Source organism: Mastomys coucha, unplaced genomic scaffold, assembly GCF_008632895.1.
Source record: "Mastomys coucha isolate ucsf_1 unplaced genomic scaffold, UCSF_Mcou_1 pScaffold23, whole genome shotgun sequence".
Lineage (NCBI taxonomy): Eukaryota > Metazoa > Chordata > Mammalia > Rodentia > Muridae > Mastomys > Mastomys coucha.
The window spans coordinates 100,824,094-100,843,306 of NW_022196906.1; the positions used below are offsets into that span (position 1 = coordinate 100,824,094).

The 19,213-nt window shown below is 37.9% G+C and overlaps 1 protein-coding gene across 8 annotated transcripts in view; it reads right to left on the reverse strand.

Annotated features, from left to right (window-relative positions):
• The window catches only part of Dock3 (dedicator of cytokinesis 3), a 299,780-nt gene that overhangs the window by 192,383 nt on the left and 88,184 nt on the right, over positions 1-19,213 (reverse strand). For 7 of the 8 annotated variants that reach the window (XM_031343655.1, XM_031343658.1, XM_031343657.1 and 4 more), the window contains one exon: positions 9,826-9,922. In XM_031343655.1, coding sequence (XP_031199515.1) covers positions 9,826-9,922 — 97 coding nt within the window. Of the gene's footprint in view, positions 1-9,825; positions 9,923-19,213 lie in introns of those variants that run through there. The other variant, XM_031343662.1, reaches the window with a different exon arrangement.

The window sequence follows — 19,213 nt, forward strand, 5'->3', positions numbered from 1 at the left end:
TGCAAATCAAAACAACTCAGGGATTCCATCATATACCTGTCAGAACGGCTAAACTCAAGTAACAGCTTGTGCTGGTGAGGATGTGGGGCAAGGGGAACGCTCCTTTATTGCTGGTGGGAGTAAAAAGTTATACAGCCACTTTGGAAACCAATATGGCAGCTTCTCAGAAAATTAGGAATCAATTTACCTCAAGACCTAGTGATTCTACTCCTGGGCATATACCCAAAGATAATTCCACCCTACCACAAAGATAGTTGTTCAACTATGTTCATAGCAGCTTTATTCATAATAAACAGAAACTAAAGATAACTTAAATATCCTTCAATCAAAGAATTGATAAAGAAAATGTGATACATTTTACACAGTGGAGTATTACTCAGGTGTTTATAAGAATGACATAATGAGTTTTGCAGGCAAATGGATAGAACTAGAAAAAAATCATACTGAGTGAAGTAACCTAGATGCAGAAAAGACAAACATTGAATGTACTCACTTATAAGTGAATACTAGCTGCAAAGTAAAAGATAATCATGCTACAGTCCATAAACTCAGAGAGGCTACGTAACAAGGAGGGCTCAAAGGGGGAAATCTCCCTGGGAAAGGAAATAGAATAGATTTCATGGGTGGACTGGGGGTGGGTGAGGATGGAAATAGGAGAGAACAGGTCGGGAGGTGGACAGAGAGGGTAAAAGGAGACTACTAGAATTGGTAGTGCAAGATAGAAAACTAGTGCAATGGAAACTCCCATGAATCTTTTGACCCTAGCAAAAACTTATAGCAATAGGGGTACAGGGCCTGAATTATCTATCTTCTACAGCCAGGCAAGACTTCCAGTTGGAGGAATTGGGACATCAATGCAGCCACAAAATCTTAGACCTACAAATTTGTCCTGTCTGCAAGATGTGCTGGGGTAAAGGTGCCACAGAACTGTGCAAGTGGCCAACCAACAACTAACTGGTCCAGTTTGAGACCATTGCCACAAGAGGGATCCCATGCCTAACACTGCCTGGAGAGCCAGGAACCAGAGGCTGGATAGCCCAGACATCTAGAATAGAAACAAACAGGACAAGCAAAACAAACCAACAAGCAAACAAACAGATATATAAATAAATAAGTAAAATTTAAAATACATTTTAGAAGTCAATGGAATGTTCCCAATGATACTCTGCTATACTTATAGGCTAGAGCCTAGCATAATCATCAACAGAGAGCCTTCAACCACCTACTGTTCAGAGCAGATGCAGAGACTCACAGCCAAACATAAGGGGAGCTCAGGGAATCCACTAGGAGAGAGAGAGGGGAAGAAGAACAGGAGCTGGAGAGGTCAAGGACAATGGAAGAAAATGGTCCACAGAAACAACTAGCCAGTTTGTAGGGGCTCAAGTCTTTTGCATATATTTTACAGTTGTATAACTTGGTGTTCTTCTGGGACATCGAACAATGAGAGCCGAGGCTGCCTCTGACTCTTGCTTGCTTTTAGAACCCTATTCTCCTATTGGGTTACCTCGTCAAGCCTTAATATGAAGAGATGTGCCTAGTCTTATTGCAATATAATATGCTATGTTTGGTTAATATCCCTGGGAGGCTTGCCCCTTTTTGAAGGAAAGGAGAAGTGAATCGGGGAATGTGGGAAGAGAGAGGATGGAAGGGGAAGGGGAAGGGGAAACTAGCTAGGATCTAATATGTGACAGACAGACAGACACAGACAGAGACAGACAGACACAGAGACAGAGACAGAGACAGATACAAACAGATTAAATATAAATAAATTTCTAACCCCAAAAAATTTAATAATATATAAATATAAATGTCTGTAGTAACATGTACATTCAAAAAACATGAAAAATAATTTGGATTTCTTTACTATGTGGGGGGATTTATTTATTTGTTTGAATCCTATGTACTAAGAGACCTTGCCATCATGCCTGATAACCTTGAGTGGGATTTCTAGGACCTACATAGTAGAAGCAAAGAACTAACTCCTGTAAGTTGTCCTCTGACACACACACAATAGCATTGATGTATCCAAATGCACACATGCATACACACAATAAATTAAAAAAATGTAGGTCCAGTTAATCTAGGATTGACTGTTACCCAAAGCAAAAATCTAGGTATTTTATTAGAATACAAAAGCCATTCTGCTAATACAGACAAACTAGTGTTCATATTATTAAGATCATGAACACAAAATTCTACCTGTGCAAATGACCAAAGGAACAATATTAAACTTCTCTGCATAAAGCTGCATGCTAGCTCCCTTGCTAAGGATAGAAGATGGTCACCTCTCTTAGGGATAGCAAAAGAATTGATGAATTAATTTCTAGTAAATTCAGCTTCTTTTTAAAATGCACAAGATATATAAATGATTGTAAAGAGCATCTGTATGTATCCACATGTTATTTAACTTGGCCCTTCATATATGACAATGTCATGATTTTTGAAGTAATCTGTAACAAAATAAAGCATATGAAACAAATGAGCTCCCAAGAACAAATCTTAAGACTCAGCAAATAGTCCACATTTCAAACCCAACATGGTGGTACATGCCTTTAATCCCAGAACTTAGGAGGCAAAAGCTGATTCCTGTGAGTTCAAGGCGACCCTGGTCTGCATAATGAGTTATAAGATAGCCAAGTCTACACAATGAGACTCTGTCTCAAAATATTATTAAAAACATCTTTTTATAGTTTACATAAGCTTTCTCTTTCATGCAAAATACAAACATCCAATGCACAGGAGCCACACAAAAACTTTTACATATTTCATGAAGACCAAAAGTGTTTGGCTATTAGTATAGGATATCAATATGTAGGTTCCTCACAAAGCTAAAAATAGCACTATATGACCCAACTATACAATTTCTAGGTAGTTACTCAAAACAATCTGAAGTATCATACAACAAAGATACCTCTACAACTATGTTTATCATAATGCTACTCACAATAGCCAAGTTATAGCATCAGCAGCCTAGAAACCCACCATTAGATGGATAAAGAAAATGTGGTATATAGATACACACATATGTACAAATACACAATGACACTCTAATAAGACATCAGAGAGAAAGGAATTATAACATTTTCAGAAAGCCAGATGGAATATGCCTTTAATCCTAGCAGGCAGATATCTGTGAGTTCAAGGCCAGCCTGGTCTACAAAGCATTTTCCAGGACAGCCAGGGCTGTTACACTGAGAAACCTTGTCTTGGAGGGGGGGAAAAAAAAACTTAAAAAAAAAAAAAACTTAAAAAAAAAAACTTAAAAAAAAAAAAGAATATTTGGCGGCTGGAGAGATAACTCAGCAGTTAAGAGAACTGGCTGCTCTTCCAGAGGTCCTGACTTAAATTCCCAGCAACCACATGGTAGCTCACAACTGTCTATAATGGTATCCAATGCTATTATGGTATGCAGACATATATGCAAACAAAAGATCCATATACATAAAATAAACCAACAAACATACCAGAAAACTAGATGGAACTATAGGTTACATTACAAAATATAAAAATACTGCATGCTTCTTCTCATGTGGAATCCAGAATTATTTTTAAAGACACAAATGTGAAGGATGATGTATCCCAGCCTTCTGCTAGCGTGTATGGGACATACATGGGGACAGCTGGAGAAGAGTCAACCTGTGAGGTGGGTGACATCAGGAAAACAAAGAAAGGAAACTTTAGAAAACAGAACAGAAGCATCCAAACTCTTTCCAAAACCCTAAACCCTGACTAGAAAATGCTCTCCTCCTGGGGCCAAGGCAAGAGCAACTGCAGAGGATCAGAACTACTTTTGAGAAAGTTGGAGCCTCAGAGAAATCCACACTGTACTTTCAGTGATATATAATTCAGGGGGGTGGGGGGTGGGGTGGGGACAGTGACTAAAAAGCTGTCAGAGGCATGGTGGAGGGAGAGAAGGTCCTGGGAAAATCCTCTCAGCGTTCAGCCTGTAAGTGGAAACAACTCTTACCTGCTGAGTCAGCAACTACATAGTTCTAGAGACAAAGAAATTTTAACTTCAGCACTCACTCTGGAAACCCAGAACAGATGTCATGGGCAAAAATAAGTGAGATTTGGCCTACAGTTCTCTACATAGAAGGAAAAAACTTAATCAGAAATTTGTAGTGTTGTTTTGCACAGTGCAAATCTAGCCTAGGCCATAGTTTAGAAGGGTTCATACAAGTAAAAGCAGCACACCTACAAGCCACCCAGCTAACGGCCTCTATAGCAACAAGACCAGCACTCAGAGCCTGCCCACACACTGGGCTATACAAAGGCAGAACAGCACATGTACCTCACCTCAGCAAAGAACAGCACAGAAGCAGGAACAGAACCCAGAGAGACCACTCAGAAGCAAGGCTAGCTCCTGGGCACCAGTCAGGGACTCCATATTCCCTGCTAAAACTATCTCCTTTGCCTCTATACTTCCCTTAGTATATCATTTTAACTTACTGGATAAACTTAGTCCTGTCCTATTCTCCTATCTCCCACTTACGGGATTTTTTGAAGTACAGACAGTCCTGGATTGGGGGTACCCCTTCTTCAGCCTCTAAGGCACAGGTCTGTCTTAGGTTTGACTGCATTTTGCTACTTTTTTTCCTTCATTCCACCATTAGCTGAAGCTGCCTTACTTCTTTCTTCCCTTTGTTGTACTGTTCTTCCCTTCTTTGTACTGTTCTTCCCTTCTTTTTTCATTTCTTTTTCTTTTTCTCGAATTCTAATCACCAGTCTTACTCTCCTTCCTTTCCATGCCTATGCTCAGACACTGATGCCTTAGGACAAAGCCAAACCATCTTTTCAACTTTACTCCCTCCCTTCTTTAAACTGATTATTACTGTATTTTAGTGGTGGGCCTATTCACAGGTTGTAACTGGTTCAAAGCTAATGTTTTACAATTCTGAGTAGTACCGCAGCTGGGCATAGTGGCATACACCTTTAACCCCAGCACTTGGGAGGCAGAGATAGATAATTCTATTGAGTGTGAGGCCAGCCTGGTTTATATAAAGAATACTAGGACTACCAGGACTATACAGAGAGACCATGACTAAAAAAAAAAAAAATCGCATATTTGATAAAGAGTCAAAAACATTGTGGAGATCTAGGCAGGAGTTCCAAGTATGTGAACTGGTGGGTTAGCTACTGAGCTACATGTCCAGTACAAAATGTTGGCCTTGAAAATAATCAGCATGTCATCATATAGAGACCAAGCTTTGGCGGGTCCAGAGGACCTAGCGAGCTGAAAACAGTAAGTTAATCAGCAGCTTCACTGCTTTCTCTCCCTCATTCCAAGCCTATGGCTTCCCAGGATGTTCCCCAGGAACATCCAGTTAACTGAGAAAAATACTGAATCCTGTCACACAAACAAACAGATGGGTCTCCACAGAATGTTTATACCAACCCAAAATGAAAATGTTGAAGCATACTATAGCTCACTTGAAGGAGCAGTCTACAGGAGAATGATGAGAAATGCCCTCATGGTGAACAGAAGCTTGAGTGACATATTTGGGTCATTTACTGTATTTAATATGAATGATAACCAGAAACACACACAGACACTGATCATGAGAACTTTTAAAAGTGTAGCTGGACAGTAAAGAGACTTGTAGGAAGGCATAAAGAGCAGTAAAGAAAATATGGGGAAAAAGAATACACATGGATCTATATTAACTTCACTTGAACATTAACCTGAAGAAATTCAAAGTCCAACTAGGATTATCACATGACTTGTAGGCAATGACACACCCTGGGAAAATGAATAATCTTTTTCTCCTTAGCTGTCCTAGTGCTTGCTCAATAAGCCCACAGCAAGGTGGCTAGGGAGGCAGGGAGAGGGGAAATCAATACTGATTTCTCCTTATTAAAGGTGGAATGGCTAATGCTAGTGATGGGTACGAAATCAACTGACAGTAAAAACCAGCACTACGTCCTTGGTATAACATTATTTCTCTTGAAAATGTGGTAAGAGATAGATTACATTTGATATTTTGTGGTGAGGAGTACAGATCCAACCTTACTGAACAGGCATATATTCTATAGATTTGTCTTTCTCTGCAATCACTTCTCCAACATCACTATTCATAACTCACATAATACTTATCCCAATATTCATGTAATACATGGACGATTACAACTGATCAAGAAACTGGGGCAATGAGATTATGCATGCAGACTGAATGGTAATTGAGTGATCATGAAACTATACTCTGCTCCAGTCAAAATACATGGGTTGGAAATCAAGGTGTCAAAGTGGTAATAGACCCACTAAATGTCATTCCAATTGCTCATTTAAAATCCTAACCTCAGAAACTCTGAACTTTGTTAGCTTATAGATAATAGTCCCCATGAGAAGATCATGCTTGAAACCAATGACACAAGAATTGTTCCTATATCCCAGCACTTACAAGACGAAGGCAGAATAATCAGAGGTTCAGAACCAAGCAGTGCTACTTACTGAGCTACAGCACAGCCTGGGATAGACAGTAAGACCCTAACTAAACATAACACACATGTATATGAACAAACAAATCAATAAAGACCTAAATGCTGTGAGTCAGAAAAAATCTATTTAAAATATACAAACATTATATGAATCTACATTTGTTAAGTTTTTTATACTACAGATTTCAGTTAATTGGTTTAGCAATAAACAGAAATACTTCAGCTTCTTAGCAAATCTTGCATAGAAATGTTAATAGGAGTAGCTTCAAAACCTGGCATGGACTATGTTAAGTCTTTAAAGTTAAGAATATAAGTGATTCTGGGAAATGAATGCTTTGGTCTAGTAATATTGATGATTAGCAATAATCAGATTGTTTTAGAAATCAGGAGACAGATAATCTTTGTGTGTGGTTTCAAATGAGCTTATATTTTTCGTGTTTTTTTCCTTTGTTTTACCTGGAGCCACTATGGAGACCAGGCTGCCTGCAACTCAGAGATAAGCCTGCCTCTACCTCTCTGCCTCTCTGCCTCCCTCTCTGCCTCTCTGCCTCTGTCTCCCAAAAGCTGGAGCACATAGCTTAAAAATGTATTTGAAACATAAATACATAAATATCTGCTTAAAATTGGACACTCTTGTGTTTTGTTTTGCTTTTAGGGTTTTTCTGGGGGGGGGGGTGTTTTAAGACAGGGTTTCTCTATGTATCACCAGCTGTCCTGAAACTTGCTCTGTAGATCAGACTGGCCTCAAACTCTGAGATCTTCCTGCCTCTGCCTCCAGAATGCTGGGATTAAAGGTGTGTGCCATCACACCTAGCCGACAAACTTATTCTGACATAAAAACATAATCATATATTTTCTAGAAATGAAATATCTTAGATAATCATTATATAAAAATAAGAATTCTGAACAGGAAGATTGTGGCTTTGATATCTCTGAGAGATGAAGTTTTTCTTTTATAATTCATATATAGTCATATATATAACATTATCCAAGTAACCTTATATGAATGAAACCCATTTTATCATGTTCATTTATTTCTATATACAGAAAAGCCATATACAGTGATAGAACTGCTCTGCTATTAACTATCATGTTAGTAAATAAAGAATAAAGAATTCTATAAACGTAACTAATCCACTGATTGTACCTTGTATTGCCTCTGCATGTTGTCACACCTCAACCCCAATTAACCACTGGATTTCCTTACTGTGAGGATGTTATATAAGCAGAATCACAGTATATTCAACTCTACATTCTTACAATTTTTATACAACATAATACCCTTGAGATCAATCCAGTTTGCCATAAAGTACCATTCACTAATTTCTTTTTTATTTCTTTTCGTTTGCTACTGTATAAATCAAAACAGACAAATAAAACACTCTTAAGATCATTTGAAATCATAAAGTTATCTTTCTCCCTTTTCCTAAAACAACCTAATTGTGGCTGGTCATCAATATTGCTAAGATAGGGCATTTATTTCTCACTGTAAAATATTTGGTGTTTTACCAGTTTTGTGCTTTTAAAAAAGGATTTTATGAACAGTCATGAATTAGTTTCTATGTAAAAAATTTGTTTAATTTTTAACTTAATTTTAATTTTTTAACTTAATTTGTTTTACTTCTCTAGGGTAAATACACAAAGCTGGATCACATATTAAGTCCATGTTGATTTTACAAGAAAATAAAAAAATTTTTCAAATAGCTATATCATTTTACATTTTCATCAGCAATACAGAAGAGAAACTGATCTACATTTCTGTCATGACTTGGTATTAGCAGTATTTTTTATTTCACTGTTTCAAATAGGTGTATATTTGCTGCATTTTAATGCAGCCTTGCTTTGCCTTATCTAATGATTAATGAAAAGGAAAATATTCATGGGATTACTGGCTATCTACATGCACTGCTAAAAAGTCTGTTAGTTTTTGCCCATCATATACTTGAATAATCTCATTACTTTTCAGCTTAGAGAATGTTTTATATATTTTAAATGTATCTCTGTTTAGGAATGTGTGATTTGAAATTTTTTCTAGTCTATATAGTTTTATCTTTTCATTGCCAGGGTGGTCCACAGAGTGAAATTTTTAGGTTTTACTGTCTACTGTCAAGTTGTTCTTTGTGAATTATGCTTTTACTGCCCCCAGCAAATCCCTTCCCTTCTTTACCCTCTTGTCTGGAGTCTTTTGGTATATGATTTATTTGTTCTCTCCAGAATTCTCTGTTGCAATGCTATCATCAGCAAATAATGACAAAATACTAGCAAGGATTTGGAGGAAAGGTTAACTATAAACATAGCTGGTAGACACAACAATCAGCACTGCCAAAACAATGCTAAAGACAAGTGTGCTTACACCATCTGGCCTAGAATTCAAACCTAAAATGGCTTGTGTTTAGCTCATCTTTATCAGAATTCAAATTCTGTTGCTTATTTTTGGTATATAATTATCTGTATATCTTATCATTCTCTCCTCTGTTTCTAAAGGGTTTTATTATTGTTTCTCTTTGTTGGATTTTGTTATCCCTAAAGGCTAAGGTTCACTGCTGGTGGATCCATTCACTGAGAGGTAAGAGGACCCTGATAAGCTGTGATCCAATAAGCAGGTTATCCACCGATGGACTCATGAAGTAGAGGGTAGGAAAAAACTAAAGAAGTAAGCCAATGAGGAGCACTTTTGGATGATATATCTTGTTTTGGCATCTTCCTGTGTGTTTCTTTTTGCCTGCAATCTGCCATTTTCTTCCACTATACTCTTTCTTCGAGGAGGCAGTATTATGCTCAGGCCCAGAAGCAATAGAGGAAAGAGGACTATGAACTGGAAGTGCTAAAACCACCACCCAGGATAAATCTTCCTTTTTAAAATCTTCCTTTCTTTCCTCCCTCCCTCCCCCTCCCACCCCCCCTTCCTTTGCCTCATCACAGAAATGACAAGTAACTAACACAGGTTTCTAATAATTTTTCATTTAACTGCCAGAGTAACAGTATTATGGAATATATGTTCTTTTAATGGTTGCAAGAAACGATTAATTGGTTGGTCTAAACCACTATTAAGATGATAAACAATAAAGTTAATGAATTCTCAAGTTTTTTTGTATTCATTCAGTAAACACCTAAAAGCATATACTGACATGCAACTTGTAAGACAGCTAAGATTCCTAGTTATAGAACTTATATTTTAATCATCAGATTAGATTATATATTAATCTAATTGTATGTATTGATATATAAAAAATGTGTTCTGATTTGGTTCAAAAAATTCAATGATTTCAATTATTCCAATGATAATCAGAACATTCATTTAGAAACTGCAGAAATGGCACCATTGCAGACTTTCTTTCTCTTGGTATAGCAGAACTTTACTGTTCTATTAAACTGTAATCAACTACTTACCACATATAGTTGTTTCCACAGACTGGCCCATTCTTGTAGAGTTGTTGTAACTTCAGTCACAATAGAATCTTCCAGCGGGACCACGGTTTCATACTGCCTAGAACCAAAAATCACAGCAGCCACATTATCTTTGATGTCACCTGCTCCATTTTTCAATGCTCTAAACTCAAATACTAGAATCATTAAAACATAAAGAGAAACACAGCTAACTGTTCAGATAACTTTGTACAGTGATAGTATAAAATGGTGTAACTGGGCTACCTTAATGTAAACATATTTGATTTTGTTTTCCTAAAAGCAATTTCCTATGCTACCTGGAAAACATTGGTTTTTTTTTTTTTTTTTTTTTTGTTTCGTTTTGTTTCGTTTTGTTATTTTTAGCAGATTTTAAAATATTAAGTTTGTTTCTTCTAAAAAAAATCATACCATTGAAAAACTCCTGCTGAGATAATTTTTTAGAATCACTTGTACCTTTACCATTTTCTGTACTGCAAAATGGCTCATAACTAGACTAAAAGATCTGAAGGGATGGATTCATGGCCCCAGTACACTCTTTGGTGATGATGGTGTTCTCCTGAAACCACGTAGGTGAGACTGGAGCTGATAACTTTACATTCAAATGGGAAGACAGAAATGGAAAGCCCCAAGGAACACATACAAAAGTGAAAATGACACAACTGAAGTTATAAAATAACATGCTAATAACCAATACAAGTAAAGGAAGATTTTTTAAGTTTAAATAAAAAATCAAAATAATAATTCACCACAATAGGAAACAAGAGCTGAGCAGCAGGGCATGGCTGCTGTGAGGGTGATCCACAATGCCAATCGAGACAGGGCTGACAGGGGAGGAGGCCCATTCACGAGTAATTTGGCATCAGATTTATATCTGTGAGACCCAGGACATCCTCTTACTAAACAAAGAAGCTTCCTGCTATATCTAAAGCTAAAGGAGATTATATGAACCCAATTAAAGGCTGTAGCAAGCTATACCATTAATGAATTAAGCCACAGGATGTGTTTAGCTACCATCTGAACAAATGATCTTAAATAGAGATTAGGTCTCTGTCTTCTGCAGGGAATGTACCTTAACAGTACTGTGTTCATTCAGTACTTTCCTGGAAGACCTAAATAAGTCAAGTGTGCCTGCTAATTCTATAGAGATATATTTAGGCAATGAGGAAAGAGTCTCCTTTATTTTTGACTTTAATGAAAAACTGGACCTAGAATGAACAAAAAGAAAGAAAGAAAAGGAAACAAACAGGTCAATGAAATAAGGGAGATGACCTGTAAACAAATGAGAAACTCAGGGGCTGGGAGTGTGGCTCAGCAGTAGAGGGCTTGGTTATCCATGGCCCTGAGTTTTGTTTTCAATATGCATAAAAAATGTAACTAAGCTCTACAAGATATAAAAAAAGAGATCCAGAGAAAATAAAGAATACCATTAATTCTTAAATTAAGAAACCCTACAGTCCATCAAAATAAACCAAAGTTGCAGAAACAAAGTCCACTTATTAGTACCATTTTTATACATTAATATTTAACTTTGTAAAAATGTACACTAATATGTGGAAAATATTATGCTAAATGAAATAAACCAAATGAAAAAAGACAGACATACGCTTACATAATGTAAAAGTCAAATTAACAGAAACGGTACAAAGTTGGTTTACCAAGAATGAAGAAAATGGGGAAATTCAGAGGGTATATATTTTCAGTTATTAGATGAATAAACTCCAGAGATCTAATGGCTACATGATTAGTAAAATTGACAGTACTACCTTATAAACTTCAACTTTGCTGAAGGATTTTAAATATTCTTTTTTTTAAAAGATGTATTTATGTATTATATGTAAGTACACTGTAGCTGTCTTCAGACACTCCAGAAGAGGGAGTCAGATCTCGTTATGGATGGTGGTAAGCCACCATGTGGTTGCTGGGAATTGAACTCAGGACCTTCGCAAGAGCAGTTGGTGCTCTTAACCTCTGAGCCATCTCTCCAGCCCAAGTATTCTTTTTTCTAACCACACACAAATAATTTAAGTATGTGAGGTGATGGGCATACTAATTATACAGTTACACATTAATAAAACTGTAAAAAAAAAAAAGTCATAGATTTCATACTAAAGAATTAGTAAAGGAAGAAAAAAGAATCCAATACCCTTTCATGAAAAAAGATTTGGAGAAGTCAGGACACAAGGCCCAGACCGAAGCACAATGAAGGTAGTATACAGTAGGCTAACAGCCAACATCAAACTACACCAAGGGGAACTTAAAACAACTCCACTGAAAGCAGACAGGCTGCCCACTCCCTACCTCTTCAATATACTACTTGACGTTTTACCTAGAGCAATCAGACAACTAAAGGAGATCAAGGAGATACAAACGGGAAAGGACGAAGTCAAAGTATTACTATTTGCAGACAATAGTATGCATAAGTGACCCCAAAAATTCTACAGAGAACTCCTATACCTTCAGCAAAGTAGCTGAATACAAAACTTAAAAAAAAAAAAAAAAAATCAGTAGCCCTCCTTTATACAAATGACAAACAGGCTGAGAAAGAAATTAGGAAAACAATAATTTTCACAATAGCCACAAATGATATAAAGTATCTTGGTGTAACTCTAACTAAGCAAGTGAAAGGTCTATATGACAAGAACTTCAAGTCTCTGAAGAAAGAAAGTAAAAAACGACCTAAGAAGATGGAAAGATTTCCCATGCTCACGGATCGGTAGAATTGACATAGTGAAAAAGCAATCCACTCATTCAACATAATTCCCATCAAAATTCTTTACTGTTCTTGAAAGAACAAAATTCAACTTCATATAGAAAAAAAAAAAAACCTGGAGTAGCTAAAGCAATCCTGTACTTCTGGCAGTATCACTATCCCTGACCTCAAGCTGTACTAGAGAGCAATAGAAATAAAAACTGCCGGGCTGGTGAGATGGCTCAGTGGGGAAGAGCACCGACTGCTCTTTGGAAGGTCATGAGTTCAAATCCAAGCAACCACATGGTGGCTCACAACCATGTGTAATGAGATCTGACGTCCTCTTCTGGTGTGTCTGAAGACAGCTACAGTGTACTTACATATAACAATAAATAAATCTTTAAAAAAAAAAAGAAAAAAGAATAATCCAGAATTCCTCCTGTCAAAAGGAGATGCAGAAGAGTGGAGCAGAATCTGAAGAAAAGGCCATCCAGAGACTGCCCCACCTAGAAATCCATCCCATCTGTAGACACCAAAACCCAACACTATTGTTAATGCCAAAAAGTGCTTGCTGACAGGAGCAAGCTGTCACAAGAGGCTCTGCCAGCACATGACTAATGCAGATGCAGATAATCACAGTCAACCATCAGACTGAGCCCAGGGACCCCAATGGAAGAGCTAGGGGAAGGACTGAAGGAGCTGTAGGGGATTGTAACCCCATAGGATAAACAACAATATCAACCAAACAGAACCCTCAAAGCTCCCAGGGACTAAACCACCAACCAGTGACTACACATGGAGGAACCCATGGCTCTAGCTGGATATGTAGCAGAGGACTGCCTTATCTGGTATCAATGGGAGGGGAAGCCCTTTGTCCTGTGGAGGCTTGATGCCCCAGTATAGGAGAATGCTAGGGCAATGAGGCAAGAGGGGGTGGGCAGATGGGGAGAACCCTCATAGAGGCAGGGGGAAGAGGGAGAGGATAGAGGGTTTGTGGAGGTGAAATTGGGAAGGGGGAAACATTTGAAGTGTAAATAAGTAAAATAACCAATAAAAAAGAAACAGACAGGTTGATCAATGGAATTAAATCAAAGACCCAGAAATAAAACCACACACCTACAACACTTGATTTTTGACAAAGAAGCTGAAACAATACAATGGGGGAAAAGCAGCTTCAACAAATGGTGCTGGTCTAACTGGATCTTTGCATGTAGAAGAATACAAATAGATCCATATTTATCACCCTTCATAAAACTCAAGTCCAAGTGGATTAAAGACCTCAACATAAAACCAGATACACTGAATCTGATAGAGAAGGAAGTGGGGAGTAGCTTTGAAAGCATAGGCACAGTAGAAGACTTCCTGAACAGAACACCAGCAGCTCAGTTACAAAGATAAACAATTAGTAGATGGGACCTCATTAAACTTAATTAAAAGCTTCTGTAAGGCCAAGGACATCTTCAAAAGAAGAAAACAGCAGTCTACAGAATGGGAAAAGATCTTCACCCACCCTACATCCAACAGAAGGCTGATAATTAAAATATAGAAAGAACTCAAGAAAATACATACCAACAATCTAAATAACCCAATTGAAAATGGGGTACAGAACTAAACAGAGAATTCTTCAATGAGGAATCTGTAATGGCCAAGAATCACATAAAAAAAAGAAATGTTCACTGTCCCTAGTCACTAGGGAAATGCAAATCAAAAGGACCCTGAGAATCCATCTTACACCTGTCAGAAAGGCTAAGATTAAAAACTCAAATGACAGCACATGCTGGCAAAGTTGTGGAGCAAGAGGAACACTCCTTCATTGCTAGTGGGAGTGCAAACTTGTACAACAACTTTGGAAATCAATTTGGTGGTTTCTGAGAAAATTGGGAATCAATCTACCTAAATAAAACCCAACTATATCACTCCTAGGCATATACCCAAAAGATGCTCTACAACACCACAAGGACACTTGCTAAACTACATTATAGTAACATTATACATAATAGCCAGAAACTGGAAGCAAACTAGATGTCCCTCAATTAAAGAATGAATAAAGAAAATGTGGTACATTTACACTATTATGCAGCCATTAAAAACAAGGATATTATGAAATTTGCGGGCAAATGGAGGGAACTAGAAAATATCATTCTGAATGAGGTAACTCAGACCCAGAAAGATACCCATGGTATGTACTCATAAGTGGATATTAGTCATAATATACAAGATAATCATGCTACAATCCACAGACCCAAAGAAGCTAAGTAACAAGGGAGGATGCTTGAATCTCACTGAGAAGAGGAAATAAAATAGACATTGAAGGGGGCATCTCTGGGATGAGCTAGAAATCTAAGACAGGAGATACTTCCAGGAACCTTTGAAGGTGACCCTAAGCAATATGGGATATGGAATCTAAAATGGCCACCTCCTGTAACCAGACCAACCCACCCACAAAATCTTTGACCCACAATTTGTCTGCCTACAAGATGTGCAGGGATAAAGATGGAGCAGAAATTGAGGGATTGGCCAACCAACGACTGTCCCAACTTAAGACCCATGGAATGACAGAGAACCCACCCCTGATACACTATTACTGATATTCTCCTATACTTGCAAACAGGAGCATAGCCTAACTGTCCTCTGAGAGGCTTCATGCAGCAGCTGATGGAAACACATTACAGAGTCTCACAGCCAAACAATAGGTGGAGCTCAGGGAATCTGGAGGACTATGGAATATGGACCAGGGGGAAGGATTGGAGGAGCCAGAGAGGTTAAGGACACCACTAGAAAAACTACAGAATTAAGTAACCTAGGCTCGCCAGGCAATAGTGGTGCACACCTTTAATCCCAGCACTTGGAAGGCAGAGGCAGGAGGATTTCTGAGTTCGAGGCCAGCCTGGTCTACAGAGTGAGTTCCAGGACAGCCAAGGCTACACAGAGAAACCCTGTCTTAGAAAACCAAAGAACCAAAACCAAAAACAAAAAACCTAACCTAGGCTCATAGGGGATCATAGAAACTGAACCACAAACCAAAGAGCATGTATGTGATGAACCTAGGTCCCCTCACATTTGTAACAGATATGCAGCTTTGTCTTCACACCAGACCCATAACAACTAGAGCAAGGCTATCTCTAACTCTGTTGCCTGCCTTTCAACCCCTTTTCTCTAACTGTGCTGCCTTGTTTAAGCTCAATAAGACAAGAAGGGCCTAGTCTTACTGCAGTTTGAAATGGCAAGGCTGGTTGATATCCATGAGAGGCCTCTCCTTCTCTGAAGAGAAAGAGAGAGGAAGATGGGGGGAGAGGGACGAGGAGAGGGAAGGACTTGGATAAGAGGAGGGATGGGAAGCTCCAATTGGGATGTAAAGTAAATTAATAAATTAATCAAAAAAGAAAAACAGAAAGGAATGCAGAGGGGCTTTCTACACTATGATATGTCGTAAAAGAAACACAGAAACAATAAGAAAGGCATGTTAAGATTTATACAAAGGACATCAAGGTAATAATGTATCTGATATGACAGGCTATGTTGTCAATGAAAGGGTTAAGAGATTTAAACTTGACACTACAGAAAGAGGGAAGACATGTTAGTAAAAGTAATACAGAAATGTACAAATGTGAGGGGACCTAGGTTTATCACATGATAAATAAAAGAATGGCATTTCTTTGGAAATTCTTTGTTTTTAGCTACTAAAATCATCAGCATTTGTGGAAGACTTACAGTTTTCCTATCTTATAGTTCCAAAATTTCTAAAACACTAAAATCTATACTAATGTCAACCTACATTAATGCTTATATCTCTTAAGCTATAATATGTAATCAATATATTTAAGATTCAGAAGTAGTATAATATAAGCACATTATTATATAAACTAAGTAGAATGATATATAACACTTAAAAAAAAAACAAAATACAGCCAATTATTAAACTGAATCCAAAGGAATCCCAAATTTAACAGATTTTTTGAGTTCATGAGAAATGAAAATTTAGCAATGAAAAACTGTGACCCTTTCATCACATCATGAATACTCTACAATGCAGTTAAGTAGGCAACTACATGGTAGAAGGGGAAGGGCCCTTCAGAGAAAATGACCAGAGCATCAAGGAAAGCATGATAGGCTGTGGCCAGTTTCCCAAAAAAAAGGGAATGAAAACAAAGGAAGAAAGGCTTGTTTAGTTTTGAGTAGGTCTCATACTATATTCCAGGCTAGACTTAGAAACATGTAGCCTAAGCTGGCCTCAAAGAATTGCTATGACCTTCTTGCCTTAACCTCCTGAGTGCTGGGATTATAAAGATGAGCCACATCCTGCCATAGATGCCATTCCTGACCCTTTGGTTTCTCTTTGGTTCCCTGAAGCAGTACTCTGGGGCTTTGGGGCCTTATGGTTTTGCTTTTACAAATGGCAGTCAGCAGCATACCAAGAAGAAATACAGGAAAGCAGACCTTCAGGTGAGCACAGATGAATAGCAATAGAATGTGCCCCTTCCCTCGTAGTGAGAAAAGGAACACAGCTTTCATGGGTTACAAGCATGTAACTGTACTTGAAAGAGAAGAATGTGCTTGGGACAAGTTAATGATCAAAGAAAACATTAATTCTAGGTTGGTTCCTGGATCTTGTTATCTAGGGATGGGGCCATAGGTTTCTCTGTGTACCATGAAAAGACAGGGTTATGAGAAAGAGTAAATTATTCTATTCTAAGAGTGGAAAGTAGATTAGCCAATTTAGCTGAACAAGACTTTAAAAATAAGACCTAAGATAGAGGATGGTCTGTTTCTTGATGAATACAATTTGTTGTCAGCCAAGCATAAGGAAAACTTGCAACTACAGACTAGCTTGCTTAAATTCTTGTTAAACAATGACGAAAGAATTACTGCTTTGGAGTTCCAACAAACTTGTGGAGAAAAAGACAGATGGGATATGTTTAGCTAAGTATGAGTTTCAAAAGAAGAATACACAATCAATAATCCTGTTGTAATTTCCTTTTAGGTAATGATTTTAATCTGTTAATATATTTTTGTGGTGATTGTTTAAGAGAGTATGTAACTTGTGGCTATGAGGTAATCTTTTTCTTATAAAGAGAACTTTGTCTTAGGTGGTATAAAAAGGCTAAGAGAGAGAAAAAGTTGTTGGAGCCAGCTTGTTGGGAGTTTGCTCAATACACCAAGTGTGGGGTGTGTGTGAGTGTGAGTGTGTGTGTGTGTGTGTGTGTGTGTGTGAAGTTGGTTGGAGCTATACTCCATCTATCCAATGTGTGAAGGTGTATGTATGTATATGAAGTTGTTGGAGCTTGTTTGTCTGGCTTCATCCACTCAGTGTATATGATTTATCTTCCCTTTTTTTCCTTTTCCACAATTGTCATTTGCTTTTGGTGCCAGCCCCACCCCACGCCACCTGCTGGCTACTATCAGTAGCGGCCCCTAGTCACAAACTCTACGCCCCACCTCAGTTTACCCTGTGGTGCCAAAGTTGGCCTTCAACACGAAGTTGTATATAGAACTACATAAAAGAGAACGTGAGAGAAGGTTTGCATTATACAAATGACCTAAAGAGCAAATGACCAAAATGTACTACTTGACATTTTAAAAAATTCTGAAGCAGGGCTCTCTTAGCTCTAATGCATTTCCTCCCATGAAAGAATATTATTTTTTTAGCTACAATTGTTTGTCTCTACACAACTCTTTGTTCCAGGATACAAGAACCTATAATCCACAAGGCAGTGGTAGTGCGTGCCTCTAATCCCAGGCACTTAGGAGGCAGCAGCAGGCAGATCTCTATAAGGCCAGCCTGGCCCACAGAGTGAGTTCCAGGACAGCCAAGGATAAAACAAAAGACCCTGTCTTGAAAAGAAAAACAAAACAAGACCAAAAAAAAAATCCCATAATTCCTCTGGATTGCATACTCTACACAGGCATCAAATGGTGACAACACACACAGGAAGAAAGATTTATGTCACTGATCTCTTAAAATGTATACTCATTCTGGAGGCACCTGAGAGGGACCACTCTAAACTGTAGGCATGGGTTGGGCAATTAAACACCATTAGAGAGTACCTCCTGTTTAAGGATTCCTTTGATAGACTGAACAATTTAGTCATTAGCTGAGGTTAGAACTGTCCCTTGTCACACGTAAGCAAATGTTCACGCATCAAGGCACATTGTAAAATTTATCTGCAAACATCCTGTGGCAATTAGCTGATAAAAATATAATTACTATCCTGGGGGGCTTTTTATTCCAGATAAATTTGAGAATAGTTCTTTCTATCTCTGTAAAGAAGTAAGTTAGAATTCTGATGGGGATTGCATTGAATTTGTAGACTGCTTTTGGTAGGATGGCCATTTTTACTATGTTAATCCTGCTGATCCATCCATGAGCATGAGGGATTGTTCCATCTTCTGAGGTCTTTTTTTTTTGTTGTTGTTGCAAATTATATGCATTGCCTTTTTATTTTAAAATTAGTCGGCATATGACCAAGACCAACAGCTGAACATTAACTTTGGTTGGATAGAAAGACAAAACCCACTTGACTGGGAGGTGGAAGTTAAATGGGGGAGGCAGAAAGAGGACACTTTGAGCTCTCCATAAAGATGGGTGGACATGGCTCTTAAAAATTCATTGTCCCCCAAAAAATACTGCAACATGTAATAAGGACACATGCTCCACTATGTTCATAGCAGCCTTATTTATAA